At 59.8% G+C, this 14,694-nt stretch overlaps 1 protein-coding gene across 3 annotated transcripts in view; it reads left to right on the forward strand.

The window, feature by feature from the left end:
- COL16A1 (collagen type XVI alpha 1 chain) overlaps positions 1-14,694 on the forward strand; it is a 63,942-nt gene that overhangs the window by 41,363 nt on the left and 7,885 nt on the right. The window contains exons 40-59 of one of the 3 annotated variants that reach the window (XM_059729589.1): positions 104-130; positions 391-447; positions 681-734; positions 1,359-1,412; positions 2,448-2,501; positions 2,702-2,746; positions 3,313-3,429; positions 4,066-4,101; positions 4,518-4,592; positions 4,982-5,026; positions 5,569-5,613; positions 8,748-8,801; positions 9,163-9,216; positions 9,642-9,695; positions 10,292-10,336; positions 10,604-10,657; positions 11,194-11,229; positions 12,219-12,281; positions 13,296-13,367; positions 14,439-14,492. In XM_059729589.1, the coding sequence (XP_059585572.1) occupies positions 104-130; positions 391-447; positions 681-734; positions 1,359-1,412; positions 2,448-2,501; positions 2,702-2,746; positions 3,313-3,429; positions 4,066-4,101; positions 4,518-4,592; positions 4,982-5,026; positions 5,569-5,613; positions 8,748-8,801; positions 9,163-9,216; positions 9,642-9,695; positions 10,292-10,336; positions 10,604-10,657; positions 11,194-11,229; positions 12,219-12,281; positions 13,296-13,367; positions 14,439-14,492 (1,095 nt within the window). The remainder of the gene's footprint in view (positions 1-103; positions 131-390; positions 448-680; positions 735-1,358; positions 1,413-2,447; positions 2,502-2,701; positions 2,747-3,312; positions 3,430-4,065; positions 4,102-4,517; positions 4,593-4,981; positions 5,027-5,568; positions 5,614-8,747; positions 8,802-9,162; positions 9,217-9,641; positions 9,696-10,291; positions 10,337-10,603; positions 10,658-11,193; positions 11,230-12,218; positions 12,282-13,295; positions 13,368-14,438; positions 14,493-14,694) is intronic. The other 2 variants (XM_059729590.1, XM_059729591.1) reach the window with 2 other exon arrangements.

Genomic DNA, 14,694 nt, shown 5'->3' on the forward strand with positions numbered 1-14,694 from the left:
CCTGGCTGGGGAGGCCCCAACAGGACTTGCCCGGCTGTAGATGGCCCTTGGTTTCGGTGACATTGGCTTCTAACGCTTGCTTTTCTCGGCTTCTTCCCTGCAGGGAGAGAAAGGCACCCAAGGAGAGAAGGTGAGTTGTGGGGGGGCACCCTCCTTCCCTTGGCCCCTGCCCCCCCGGTGTGCTTGCAGTGGGGTGGCGTGTGCTAGCCCTCCCATGCTGGCACTGAGCTCCCCAGCCATGGGGCTGCCGGCCCTGAGCTTCCTGCCCCCCATCTGGGTGCCCTGCCCCATGCATCCCCAGTTTGCTGGGGCTCCCTCCCACCTGCCCTGCCTCCTGCTGCCCCAGCCCCTGGGGGACCCCCCCCAGCACTGACCCCTCTGTGTTTGCAGGGTGACCCCGGGGAGTGCACGTGCCCTCGTGCGGACCCCATCTCCGGAGGGATGCCGGTAAGCGCCGTGACCATCTGCGCCACGACTGTCCGCACCACCCTTGCCTCGCAGGCTCCTTGCGCCGCCAGCTGGGGGCGGTCTGGGCTGCCTGCCCCCCGTGCTCCGCCGCCCTGCCCCCCGCCAGCCCAGCTGCTTGCCTGCCCCAGCGTCTGGGGCTGGAGCCGGGCCGCCTGCACCCTGGGTTTTGCTTCGCCCCCGCTAAAGGCTCTCCCCTTCTCTTGGACCCCCAGGGAGCCCCTGGACTTTGGATCGGGACCTCCTGGCAGCCTCAGCCTGGCCCTCAGGTGTGTGCGCTTCCTCCTCTGCCTGCTCAGCCTTGGTGTCCCCGCGCTGGCCCACGCCGCCCACCGCTCACCTTGCCCTGTCCTAATGTTGAGCCCCAGCTCAAGTCTGGGATCGTGCCCGGTATGCAAAGGCCAATAAAGATACCAGGGGTGAAAGTACAAAGAAGGTTTATTGCTAGCAATAAAAGGTGCGAGCAGAATAATTTCACGTAACAAGCACACCAGATTACTATTTCTAAGCATCTTTTATACAGGAGTTTTTGAGCCTTCATAAGCATCCTTGTTTGCTGATTGGTTATAAAGGAGTGACGCAAGGAGTTCTTTACTGAGCATGTCTCTATACCTGTGTTTTAGCCATGTATCTCATTTACATACATGTATGTTTCATTAGCATACTTCTTTCCCACCTAGGGGCATGATTTTTAGTATTTTAATGAGCCCTTTAACCCAGTACCCTGGCTTCTGCTTTTGTTTTCAAGCCCCCTTTATCTAGGACTGTCTCCTCCTTATCATTGCAGATGGGCATTCATCACATAACATTCTCTTCTGCTTCATCTTTGAATAGTGGTTTCTAGATCACTCCTTACACTAACAGTCTCTGTCCTTTGTTCTGGGCTCTTGCAGGGTCCCCCTGGTGCTCCGGGACCTCCAGGCCCCCCTGGTGCTCCAGGGCGACAGGTGAGTGCAAGGGAGGGAGGGACCATGGTCTCGGAGGGCAGGCACGGACCTGATTCTTGCCCTGTGGGTGCCTGTAGCATAGCTCTGGTTACCTGTGCACATGCATGTGCTCACGCGTGTGGATGTTCCTGTGCACATGAGATCTCCGGTCATGCCCAGCCTCTGGGGAGCCCAGCTCAGGCTCTCATAGCTCTTTCTCCCCTCCCCAAGACATCTTTCATGTCCGGGGCCTCTCCAGGTGGAGGGACCCACAAGGACTCCCTGCGCTGCCCTTGTTAGCCAGCGCAGCCCTTTGCTCTCTGATTTAGGCTTTGTGAGTTGCTTCTTTGGGAGCAATTCAAAGTAATGGCCCATTATAGACAGGCCCGTCTGCAGGCTGGGTCTGACCGCTCTGAGATGCGGGCTGCCAGCTGAGCCGTCCTAGGCATGGCATGAGGCACCCCTGCTAGACACAGCGCCATCCCCCACTCTCCCAGCACCGCTCCCCATCGCATTGAAGGGTAGATATCATAGGCCACAGTCTGTGCTGGGGCCACAAGCAGGCAGGCGGGCATCAGTGCAGCTCAGGCAGCTGGCTCTCATGGCAGTGTGGTTGTCCAGCCAGCACTTGGGAGCACAGGGCAGGGCATATTTTTATGGGATGCCATAAAAAGAAGAGGGTTTCTGGCACCACCTATAACCAGCAGCCCTCATCCTGCAAGCATCCGGCCTCAGCTGCGATCAAATGCTGCAACAAGGGGGACCACGTGTGGTGGTGCTCATCAGATTAATGTATCATTCACATCACAGATGAGCAGGACCCAGAGCCCAGCTTTTTCCCCGCACCCATGTTAGGACAGGCATCGAGTATCTACACATCAACTCCGTGTGTGCACAGCTGACATGGCCAACAAGGGGCTGGGCCCGAGACCTGTAGCACAGCGTCTCCTTACAGTGAATGGAGGGGGAGGCAGTGAGAGGGGGAGAGGATATCAGTGGTAGAAGACAGCCCTTTGGAAGGACTGAAATATTCACACTGTCTCCTTGGCTCCATAGGGAATCCCAGGACACAACGGTTTGCCAGGCCTGCCCGGACCAGCGGGGGATTTGGTAGGTATAAGAGCAGCTCCTGCACTGTACCCAGATAGTCCCCAAGTGCCTGAGTCAGCCTGGGTAAAGCTCATGTGAGAACAGGACCTGTTCTCCATCATGCCCTCCACGGCTGTAAGCAGTCGCACTCAGCGCCGGGAGCCCCTTGCCAAAGGAATTGTTGGCTCTGAGCGCTTCCTCTCCGTGTGTATCTGCTGCAGGGGCCGCTCGCAGTTGTGGCTGAGAGAAACATCGCGGTGCTCAAGGTAAGAGCCTCCCTGGCCAGCTGGGGAATGCGTTTGCCATTCAGGGTAGCCTCAGGTGTGGAAGGGCTAGGCCGAAACCCCCACACTGAGGAGCTGTTCTTCCACCGCCGTTTGCAGCGGGGTTGCTTCCACCTGCCTCTGCAGTCATAGGTGACTGGTATGGGGTGCACGGGGGTGCACGTGCCCCCCTGATGGCCAACACTGATACTGTCGGTAGGGCAGGTGCCCCCCCGACAGGGCCACCGCCATTGGTAGCTTCTGCGGGTGCCCCTCCAGGTTCAGGAGGCACCAGTCACTCATGTCTGCAGTGCCTGGGGACAGGGATGCTCAGAAGCAGCATGCTGAGCTGTGCAAATCCTTGGTCCAATGTCACCTGCCCAGCCCTGTGTTCCCACAATGGGCTTTTAACACTGGATCTAATGGTGTGACTCCTAGAAATAGCCAGCTCTTGTAGCTACTCGGTCCAGTCACTAGAAGGAGATCTCGTAGCCATCTCATAGTATGTGCAGGAGGGTCCAGCTGGGAGCTGGGCAGACACCTCACGCCTCTCCCTCGTCTCTCGCTAGAACATCTGTGGGGACTGCGCTCTGATGCAGACCAGCTTGCCAGTGCCCAGTGGCCACAAAGGAGAGAAGGGCGACCAGGGCATGCCTGGTGCTCCTGGCTTGGACAATTGTGCCCGGGTGAGTATGCTGCCAGCTCCCAGCAGCTCTCAGGAGGTGGCTTGGCTCCAGGGAGACCCCGGAAACAGTCCCCTGCCAGGTGGGCAACCACTGTACTAGGAACACGGCAGAGCAAGGTCCAACCACACATGCACAGTACACGCATGACATCCACCTGCATATATCACATGTGCATGGGAACAGACCTGATCCTCCACCATGCCTGGATATACAGCTTCCTACCCCGCTGCACAGCTCCAGCTCATGCTCACTTGCCCTCTACTTCTGCACACAGGTGCCTCCAGGCCTGGGGACCATTGCCACTTTGCTCTACCCACCTTGTGCAGTCATTGGCACTTTTACAATGTGGGCAGGAAGGCAGAACAGCTGCAACCAGCCGTAACCCCTGGCTCAGTGGCAACAAAAGGGGCAGGGGGTTGGATTCTGGGGGGCTCTTGGGGGCAGGGTGGGTGCTGGGGGCAGCAGCAGGCTCCATCTCTAGGGGCTTAGCAGATGCCACCTCCTTTCCTCCATACTGGCTCCCTATCAGGTTTGCCAGCACCCCCACCACAACACCTCTTCCCCAGCTGCTCTGGGAGGCAGCAACGTGGAGCAAACAGCCAGGTCTAACCCTGCCATGTCTTTCCTCTTTTCCAGTGCTTTGAGCAGTTCCCAAGTGCCGAGGAAGCCCGGGTGAGTTGAGTCTGTTGAACCTGGGGAGGGACAAGGGGGTCTGGAGGGAGGGAACCCTTCTCCGTCTGTCTCCTGGAGCCTGGTGAACCACATAGTGAAATCCTCCTGGCTTGGGTGCTGGGACTCTGGGGAGAAGCCAGCACAGCTCAGCACAGCCTGGGGGGGCATCACCTGAAGGGGAGGGGGTAAAGGAAGGATGAAGGTGGAGAACCCATGGGCTTCGTCTGCTCTACGTTGCCCTACCACCATTGCCCTTTGCTCAGCCCCTTTGCCCTGGAGGGTTGGAGAGGGGGGCATGGCCCAGGGGTGGATGAAAGCAGACCCCTGTCTGAGTTGCTCCATTGCACCATGATGCCTTCCTCTGCTTGGAAGCAGGGGCCAAAGCATGTCCTGAAATGGCTCCTCTTCCTCTCCAGGGGGATGAACCTGACTGCGTTGGGGAGCCCGGGCACCCTGGGAGCCCCGGTCTGCCCGGACAGAGGGGAGAGCAGGTACGTGTAGCACTCAGGTCAGCTGCAAGGTAGCTCAAGCTCCCTACCCCTGGACCCACTGTGACCTCTGCAGGTCCCTCAGCCAGCTCCCCCCCCACTAAAGCCTTCTTCCTGCCCAGGGGAAGCAGACAGGGTTGCTGCTCCATGGTCTGCCTGCCCCAGGTTTGGGCCAAGGTCCTCCACTGCCAAAGCACCATCTGCTCCTGCCTCGTCCTGAGAGGGCTGGGCATGGTGGGGAGCTGTAATCCCTTCCACCCTCCCACACACACTTGCATTCTTGAATGCACCGTGTCTTTACGCCCCCGTGCCCCATGCAGCACCCGGGCGCAATGCTCTGCTGTGAGATCTGCCTGTCTCCCAGGTCCAACCCTTAGCTGCTCTCTCTGCAGGGACCGCCTGGCGTGAGGGGATCCCCAGGACCACCTGGACCCATTGTAAGTAGCCTTGGCCATGAGCACCTACTGCAGCCTGGGCTTCCAGTCTCTCTCCCTCCCCTCCCCTCCCACCTCCTGCTCTATTCAGGAGCAGCCCAGGGAAGGCATCCATTGAGTGCTCCAGGGGCCATTCCCGGTGCCAGGCTGTCGCCCTGCCCTACACCCCAGAGCAAGCTCTCAGTCCCCAGGCAGCGGCAGCCGGATCTGCCCCCCAAGCACCTGGGCTGTGGCTTGCTGGAGAGGGGCAGAGGGGAGATGAGCTGAGAGCAGGTGCCCCCTACCCCAGCAGAGACCAGCCCAGGGCCTGCAGTGAGGGGCGGATGGGGCGGATGGGGCAGGGGATCCCAGCGCTGGGGCAGAACTGCCTCTGCCCGTGGCTGTAAAGGTGTCCCTGAGCATCTGGGTCTGAGGAGGGTGAGCGCACAAAACCACTCTGGAGGCGAGGAGGCGTCCTGCCCAGAGCAGGAGCTGATGCAAGCCGGCGTCCTGCCCGCCACGGCGCTGGCACGGCCAAGGGGTGACCTCGCTGTTTCTTCCCTCAGGGCCCTCCAGGTTTTCCTGGAACACCTGGCGCACCCGGACTGCCTGTAAGAACCAGCACTGCACGTGCTCTGTGCGGTCGTGTGTCGCTCTGCTTGTCTGGCTTTGTTCCCCCCGTCCAGTCCTTGTGGTCACACTCTGCCCCTCAGCCCCAGCCAACCCCACTCCCCCCGCTTCACGGGGCTCTCGGCCTCCCCGGTCCCCAGGCTCAAGGGCTTTGGCCTGGGTGAAGAGCCCTGGAGCTGCTCATCTCCATGCCCCGGTGGCCTCTGGTCCTCTCTTCTTTCCCCACCTCTCTTCTTGCTTTCCATCCCTCCCTTTAGATGCCCACCGCGGGCCGTGTTCTCTTCTCATGCTGGCTTGAAGCTGCAGCAACTTAGGTTGGGACTGGATCTCAGGAAAAACATCTCTGCTAGGACAGCAAGGCAGTGGAATAGGTGCCCGGGGAAGCTGTGGCCTCTCCATCGCTGGAGGTGTTCAGGAAGAGCCATTGGTCGGGGATGATCTGGCCCGTGCTCTCCTGTGGCTTCTGGTCTTTGGTGGTTGCTTCATGGGGCTAGGAGGCAATTCCCCTCACCCTGCTATGTGTCAGGGTGTGTTTTTAATCCTCTCTCAGTGGCATTGGGTGTGGGCTGCAGCCAGGGCTGGGGATTGTGCCTGGGGTATGCCCAGTGCTCCTGCTGGGACTCAAAACCCAGAGGCTCCTGGCTAGAGGGTCTTGCCTCTCCACTCATGGATAGACCGATGCCACTTTTGAGGTCAGGAAAGAATTTTACCCATGGTCAGATTGAGCTGGACAGTGGGGTTTCTTGCCTTCCTCCATAGCCGGGGGCATGGCCTCTGCCTGGGATGTCTCAAGCATATATTAGCAACCTTTGCAGCAGCAGTGGTCCCCCTGCTTTATGGGTGGCAGGTTTGGGTGTTAAGTCTTGTGTTGTGTCAAGCTGACTGTGTAGTGTAGCTAAGAGGTTAGACAATGGATTTGTATAAGACGGTTTGGATAGGGATGGCCCTGCCAAAGGCAGGGGGTTGGACCAAACAACCTGAGGCCCCTTCCAGCCCAGCTTCTCTGTGATTTTATAACAGCACTGAGTGCAGTGGGGCCACAGCCGCTGGAGCTGTCCTGGTGAAGGCGCTGGGTGGAGACATGGATTTAAGGGCATCTGCGCCACTGACTCCCTTTGTGGACTTCGTCAAGGCACTTGACTTCTCTGGGCCTTGGCTCCTATCTGGCCCTCCTTTGCCCCCTGGTTCTGCGCCTCCTGTCTGGTTAGATGGCAGGCTCTGGAGGGCAAGGGCAGCCTTTGTGTGCAGCCCCTGGGCCCTCATTTCAAGCAGGGTCTGTCCGTGCTCCTGGTATAAACTCTGTCCAGAAGTGGTGTCACTCCAGTGGGGCTGCATGGGTTTGCACTAGGTGAAGGCCTGGCTCAGAGAAGCAGCTGGCCCTTGGCCCCAGCCTCCCTTCTCTGTGCCCAGGGCTCACTGACATCCTCTGCAAAGGCCAAAGGCATGCTGGTGTCTGGCCCTGGCTTGCTCCCATGCTGGGATTGCAGCCCGGGCATCCTCCAACCCTCCTCAGCGGAGAAAACGGTTGGGTCCACATCAAGGGTTTCCCCCCTTTATCATCATCACCCTCTCTCTTGATCTCTCCTCCTCCCCCCTAGCCCAGGGCAGGCTGAGCCCTCGGGCCCTCTCCTGCACAGCCCCCTGCCCTGCCCAAGGGCTGCGTCTTGGGTGCCAGGCACAGGGGAGGGAGGCATTTACATCCTGGTGTGTCTCTCAGGGAGATCACACGGTCCCCTCCCCTCACCCGCACACACACATTGTCCACTTCCTAGTCTTGTGTCTGGCCTCTCTCCCACTAATGTCACTGTTGTCCCAGGGTCCGTGTGCGTGTCATTAATGTGTCCTGTGAAACCATCATCACCTTCCACCACCACGTCCGTGCCATGTAACCGAAACTAACGCCATCCACCAGCTCTTCGTTCCTGTACCCGTCCCCACCTGGTTCACCTGGAAGCTGTAGTGACTGGGCAGTGGGCGGAGGGTGGAGATGGGGGCGTGCGGGGGTCCTCCTTGGCCTCTCCCAGGTGTCAGTCGTGTCTTGGTTGTCCCAGTGAGAAGCTCATGTGTTTTTCTCGTCTCTTTTCACGCTTGCTTGGGTGCGGAGCGTCTCCTCCCCTGCCCACGCTTTGTGTCTCACACGGTGATGCATCCATTACACGTCCGAGCAGTGGAGGCAGGGGAGAGACAGAGGGGTAGGAAGCCTTGGGGCACGGGGGTCTGGAGCTGGGACCACGGAGGGCATGCTGTCCGTGCTGGAGAACATGCGCTGGAAAGGGTTGGGTGGATACGAGCACAAGCAGTGAGCCATGTGTGCGGCAGGACCTTCCTCACCTGGCTGGGTCCTTGCTGGTAGCCCCAGGTCCTCACCTGCGGAGGGACCCTCCTTTGGTCGTTCTCCAGAGCACGAGGCTGCCATGGCTCTGCCCATGGGTCGACCAGTCAGTGCTGGCCTGGGCTCTGAGCTCACTTCTGAGGTCATCTCCACCAATCTGGGATGAAGGGAACATTGCTAGGACACGTAGCATCCAAGAGAGTGACCACTGGTCCTTTGGAGGTGGGGCAGGTGAGCCCCTTGCTGAGGGCTGTGGACATGTGGAGATCCAGCCACAGGCATTTCCACACCCAGGGCCAGGCCTTCATGGCTGCAAATGGACTTCGTTTCATTGAAGCTGTACTGATCTACCCCCTGGGTGGGGGGCAGGCCTGCTGGTTCAGGCATCCTGGATAGCACCAGGATCTCCAGCCTGGCTGCCTCCCAGCCTCCTTCCTTTGAGACAAGCACAGGTTGTTGCTAGACAAGTGGGATGTCCATGTCCCTTAGGCACAGGTGCAAATAGCAGTTATGCCGTGCTTGGCACTGGCAGCAAGGCCTGTGCTGGAGAAGCTGGCCCTGATAGGGCAGGCTTGCATAGTGCCCAGAGCCAGGAAAGCCTCCTGCACCCAGTTGCATCAAAGGGAGCGTGAGCTGAAATGCCCCATGCCTGGCCTGAGGGCCGCGCTCATGCCCTGGTCCATCCGGCCCATTCTGCCCTGCCGTGCCATGCCATGGTCAGCTTGGGGAGATGGGCTTGAAGCCAGACACCTCCCTGCAGAGCCTCCTGTTTTCTCTCCCCAGGGTCTCCAAGGCGAGCGTGGACCCGGTGGGCTCCCTGGTGCGAAAGGGGAACTGGTGAGTGAGCCCGCTGCAAAATCCCCCTAGGCTGGGAAGAGGGCCTGGCTGGTGCTGGGTGCCTGTGGCAACCCCCCCACCCCCCGGGGCTGGGAAGAGGCATCTCTGCTCTCAGGGGCTTTGGAGTTGGGGAGAGACAGGAGCTAAGTTCCCTTGGCTTTGCTGGGTCTGCCCAGCCCTGCCCTGGGATACCTCCTGGTCCATGGTGAGCAGGCAGCATTTGCTTGCAGGGGGGTGACATCCATCAGTGCTCAGCAGGGTGGTCAAGCCAAGACATGCAGGTGTGTGGCACCTGGGCAAGCCCAGGGACAACACAGCCCTTGAGCCTGGCAGGTCTTAACACTAGTTTTCTTCCTTCCAGGGCCCCCCCGGTCAGCCCGGCTATCCCGGTGCAACAGGACCCCCAGGCTTGCATGTGAGTACTGAAGGCAGAGGAGGAGCCTGGCAGGCTGGGTAGCTCATTATCCAGAAGCTTTGGGGTGGGGGCTGCAGCTGGCATGGGGATGGCAGCAAGGCCCAGCTCTGCAGGGCAGGCTGGGCTGCTGCAGTGCGGAAGATGGGTCTGACCAAGCAGCGCAGCGTGGGAAAGACCCCCCTCTGCCCAGCTGGAGGGGGAGCTGGGTGCACATTTGTCCCCGGGGGTCACTCGAATGCACCGTTGGCCTAACTACCCTCATGGAGCAAGGTCATACAAGCCCCAAGGTACCAGCACTGAGATGGATGTCCTCTCCTGCCATCAGCGCCCTCCCTGCCAGCCCCAGCCCACCAAGCCCAGGGGATATCCCCAGCCCTCGGTGCCACCCAGCAAGACTCAGGCCCTCCCCTATCTTCTTTCCCCAGGGCATCAAAGGTGAGCGAGGCCACACGGGATCCCCGGGAGAGAAAGGGGAGTCGGTGAGTATTGCAGACCAGCCGCCTGCCACCTCAGAGCCCCTGAGGAAATCGGTTCCTTTCCCAAAGCCCGCCATGAGTGTGGAGAGAAGAGTCCAATGTCCCGGCAGAGACCACGTCAGCTTCCAGTGCCATCGCTGGGTGTTTCATGAGGGCGGCCAGGCCTATGGTCAGCAGTAGGAAGGAGGAGAAGGGCAAAAGCAGCGTCTTGGATATGGTGGGGCGATGGCAATGGCCACTTACACCAGGGACAGGGAAGGGAGGCAGCTGTTGGCATGAAGCAGCTAGGGCATGATAGGAAGTGCAGCCTCATCAACCCCTACATTGCCTTGCCTTTCCCGGGGGAGAACTGCACGCAGCGGTGCCTCTGTCCCCATCCCGACGAGGCAACTGGGGGCCCCCACAGTAGAAATAATCCCGGTGCATGATGCCACCATCGCCCCTTGCACTGCATCCTCGGGGCTGCGCTGTTGGACCAGGGATGTGCTGGATTCAGGATCTCCTGAGGGTGCCTGCTGAAGGGATCGGGTCTGAGCTGAGCCTTGCGGAGCCAGGGCATGCACATGTGCCTGATTCTTGTTCCCTTTGTGTTTCCCCAGGGTCCCCCCGGTGCGGATGGCAACCCCGGTCCCGCGGGGCCAGTGGTAGGTTCATGGCTGAAGATCCTCATGTTAAAACTGCACTGAAAAACCCAAGCCTGATCCCAAGGGCAGCACCTGGCCCCTGGCATCCCTGAGGCTGGATCAGCAGCTCCTCATAAGCCTTGGGGTGGGGAACGGGAGAGGGTCCTGGCATGTGCACTGGGGAGCAGAGGCTGGAGGTCTACCTGCGCTGGCCTTGCCATCCAGTGGGTACCACCCGCCGGCCACGCAGAAACAACAGCCCCTCCTGGTTTTCTTTCCTTGCACCAGGGACCGAGAGGAGAGCGTGGACTTCCAGGAAACTCTGGGGAGAAGGGAGATCAGGTGAGGCTCCCAGTCCCTCCAAGGGAAGTCCTGGACCTGGCCAGGGGAGGGAGGCTCAGAGGGCACTGCCCATGGGGCACACTCTTGAACCCCCCCTAGGCAGAGCAGCCACCCATGGGGATCCTACATTGTCTCCACGGTCGCAGGGTCCCCAGGCCTGCAGCCCCTCCAGGCTGCCGGGAGGGCTGATGGAGTAGGGACAGCCCAGCCTTGCCCCCATTCAGCGAGTGCAGTTACGGGCCTGACCCGGGTGGCTGCAGTGGCAGGACTCTGCTCCAGGGTCAGGGAGTCGTCAGCATGATTCCTTAGCTGCCCACCCCACTTCCTTGCAGCCCGTGTGGGGTCTGGCAGGGCCGCCACTGTGGATCCCAGCTCGCACAGTTACCCCCTCCCCAAAAGCAGCCCCATTAAATGCCCTGTCTTGGGTTAATGAAAAACCAGCTCCTGGGTGGCTGGTGTTGCCTCTCCCCTTGGCTGGCTGCTTGACAAAGCTCCACTGCAAACTAGTGACATGGATCCATTTACTGTCTCCGCAGGGATTCCAGGGACAACCAGGCTTCCCCGGCTCACCTGTAAGTACATCCTGGTGGACGCATCGTATTTAGGGGCTTGGGGCATACGGCAAAGGAGAGGGAAGAGGGGAAAGCCTGTTGTGCTGCAGGCTCCCATGCAGATGGGAGAAAGCACCTCAGTTCTCAAGGGCTCTGGCAGTGGGCAGAGATAAAGGCTGAATCCTCTTTGCAACACCAAGTCTTCCCTGGTAGCAGCATCAGGATGAAGGAGGTAGCTCTTTAAGAACCTCTCCGCCTACATGGGCGCAGGTGCTCGAATGGGTCCAGTGAGTGCCAGGAGCTGGCAGAGAGTATTTTAGGAGAGGGATATGCAAAACTGTAGAGTTTATTTGAGGTTGGCTAAAGAGCAGCGCATTTCTTAGGGGCAGTGCAGAGGGCAACAAAGGCACCGACCTTCCCTTGCTGCATTATCCAAGCTGCTGCAACTGCAACTGCAACCTGGAACCTGGCTGCATTTGGGACGTCACGCCGGCCCCAGGCATCCTCACTGGAGCTGAGAACAGGCCGGGGCTGGGGGAAGGAGAGCAGCCAGGGCTGGGCCAGAGGGGCATTCTTCCAGCTTAAATTTCAGGCCTGGTTGGGAGGGGGCTAACGTCCAGTCCACAGCAGGAGCAACAAGTGACCTCCAGCCATGCGCAGCCTGTGCCCAAGCATGCTGGGCCCAGCTGCCGGGAGCAAGTACAGCCATGACTTGTCTGGCTTCCCCATCCTGCAGGGAGTGGCCATCCTCACCAATAGCTGGTGCTGGAGACCCAGCCTGTCCTGGATTTAGTGTCCTGATATATCTTGGCACTTCAGCTCTGGCCATGCAATGGCAGCTGCGGTGGTGTCAAGGCCGACAGTGCCTCTGCCATCATGTCCTCTGGCCGAGTTCTCCCAGGGTGGGCAGGCAGGTGCCTCTCCCCAGGCCTGGGTGCTGAGCTGTTCCATCGGGTTCCCCAGACCCTCAGAATAAGTGGTTTTGATCCCTAAATTTCTGCTGTTCCTAGGGCCCCCCCGGTTTCCCAGGAAAAGCTGGATCAACCGGACCCCCGGGTCCCCCCGCAGAGAAGGTGAGTGCTGCATAGTGGGGATGAGAGCCTATGGGGTTGGCAGTACTAGAAGAGACTCCTTTCCCCCTGCTGGCAGGGGTCTGAGCCTGTACTGGTCCCTGCGGGGAAGCAGAGGAGCTGCCCCAGCCTGGGGGAACCCCAAAAGAGAAGGCGGGCGCTGGAGCCCCCTGCACCAAGCTGGCTCCGTGGTATGAAGCTGGTGCTGGGCACTGGCACGACCTTGTATTCAGGCTGCTCTCCAGCCAGGGCATGGCTTTAAGGATGCAGGGGAGGCACCCACAGCTCCCATAGCACCCTGGCAGCCCTGAAAAGCTGAGCTGGGAGAGGACAATCCCGTGGCATTCCCGGGGCTTTGTGGGCACCTGCTGGCCACTGCAAGGAGTGCAGCAGGAGCCCTGCAGTTTGGGGGGTGAGGGTGCGGGAGGTAGGCTCCACCTGGGATTTGTCTCCCAGTCCCAGAGGGGTCTGAGCTGCACAGGGTGGATCCAGACCATTGACAGCTGGCCTTCTTGGGGGGCAAGGGGCAGCGCTGTAGAGTCTGCCTCACTCCAGGGACTGGCGGGGCAGTCGGGATGGGTGACACCAGAGCTGAGCACTGCAGGTCAGCTGTGGGCCGGCTGGATGGAGACACAAAGCGACCTGGGCCAGGGACCCTTGCCAAAGTGGACACCTGACATCTAGCCCCTCAGTGCTGCTGATGCAGAGTGTGTCTTGCCAGGGAAACTGGATCTAGACTTCCTGGAGCTCAGGAGGCACCTGCCAGGCAGCACTGCCCTTCCTAACCTGCCCCGGTCCAGGCGGCTGGCCCCACCCTCCAGGGTCTTGCTGCCCCATGTGGGCAGACCTGGGTGGAGAGGTCAGTGAGTGGGGAAGCTGGTGGCTAAGGAAAGGCTTGACAGCAGCCTTCATATGTGGGCTGCAGGTGCCTGTGAGACCCGTCTCCCAGGCTCTGCACCGATGCTGGGGCATGGCAGTGACCATGCAGGTTCATTGCTTCCTGTATGACTCTTGCAGGGCAGCCAGGGGATGACTGGCTCCCCGGGAATGCCAGGCCCGTCGGGTCCCCCGGGACCTCCTGGGATACAGGTAAGTGCATCTTCTTCCCAACTTAATTCCTCACTGCCTGGAGTGGAGCCTAGTGAGAAGGGAGCAACAGGGAAGTGCAGCAGCAGTAGCTTGTTGGTTGTGCCCATAGACAGCTGGTACAGGCATGTGCATGCACAGAACAAGCACCTAGCAGGTCAGCAGGTCTCAGTAGATGGGAACACTGCAATACAAGCACAAGTATTTTGCAATGGGGCTCTACAAAGCCCTATTGCTCTACGTTCATGCCCTGGACCAGAGGAGCCCTACCTCAGTGCTGCCAGGGTTGGAACCAGGGAGAGAAGCACACGGTGTGTTGGGAGGGCCGGGGGACAGATACCGGCTCACCACTCTCCACCTAGTAGCCCAGCATAACTTCCCCCTTGCTGTGCATAATGTGATGCCCAAGCAGTAGCCGTAGACTGGCAGGGATGCCCTCCCTGCTCCAAGTGTGATCACATCTGGTCTGAAAACACCTACAGCTAACACTGCTGCCTCGATCAGCACCCTGCGAGGTGGGCACCTGTGATCTCGGATCAGCAGGTCCTGAGTCCCATCCCTGTCTTGCCCTGGAAAGCCCAGGGGAAGCTGCTACTGACCCGAGACTGGGTGCTCATGGGGTTGGTCTTGCCCTGGGAAGTCCATGTGGCCATGCTGGGGGAAGCACTACTTACCCGGGTCTGGGTGCTCATAGGTTTGCTGCAGCCGAAAGGTCACTGAGTGCTTGGGGGAAGCCTTGTGTGACCCCATGAGAGGTCATATATCATGCTGGGCACCAGGTCCCAGCCCCTGGCAGAGCCCACACCTGTAGCAGTAGGTAAGATTAGCCAGTCAGGACCTGAGGTTGGTGACAGTAGGGCAGTGCCAGCCATGCAGTTGCCCAGGGCCCTGTGGTATCACAGCTGCACCGCGGGTATCTAGCAGAGTAGGAGCCATAAACTGAGCCTCTAGCTGGGCCCCCAAAAGATGACTGGGTCAGAAACCAGAGCAGGACAGGGTAGATGAACAGGCCTACAATGCACCATCTCTCTCTTTGTCTCTCTCGCTTTCTTCATTTCCCCTGTGGTGCGGCAGGGCCCAGCTGGCTTGGAAGGACTGGACGGCAAGGACGGGAAGCCAGGGTTGCGGGTAAGAACATAGGCGGGTGTTAGCATGGCAGCTCCTGGCTTTGCTCAGACCACGTCATCATATGGAATAGGTTCCTAGGGGACGCCCAAAGCGGGTGAGCTCGGGGTTGCTTGGGCATTGCCCCAGCCTGTACCACGCTCGCTGGAGTCCTCTCCTAAGTGGGACCTCAAACGCCTGGAGCTCCTTCCCACAGCTGTCCTAA

This window comes from Alligator mississippiensis, chromosome 6 (genome assembly GCF_030867095.1).
Source record: "Alligator mississippiensis isolate rAllMis1 chromosome 6, rAllMis1, whole genome shotgun sequence".
NCBI classification, from domain to species: domain Eukaryota; kingdom Metazoa; phylum Chordata; order Crocodylia; family Alligatoridae; genus Alligator; species Alligator mississippiensis.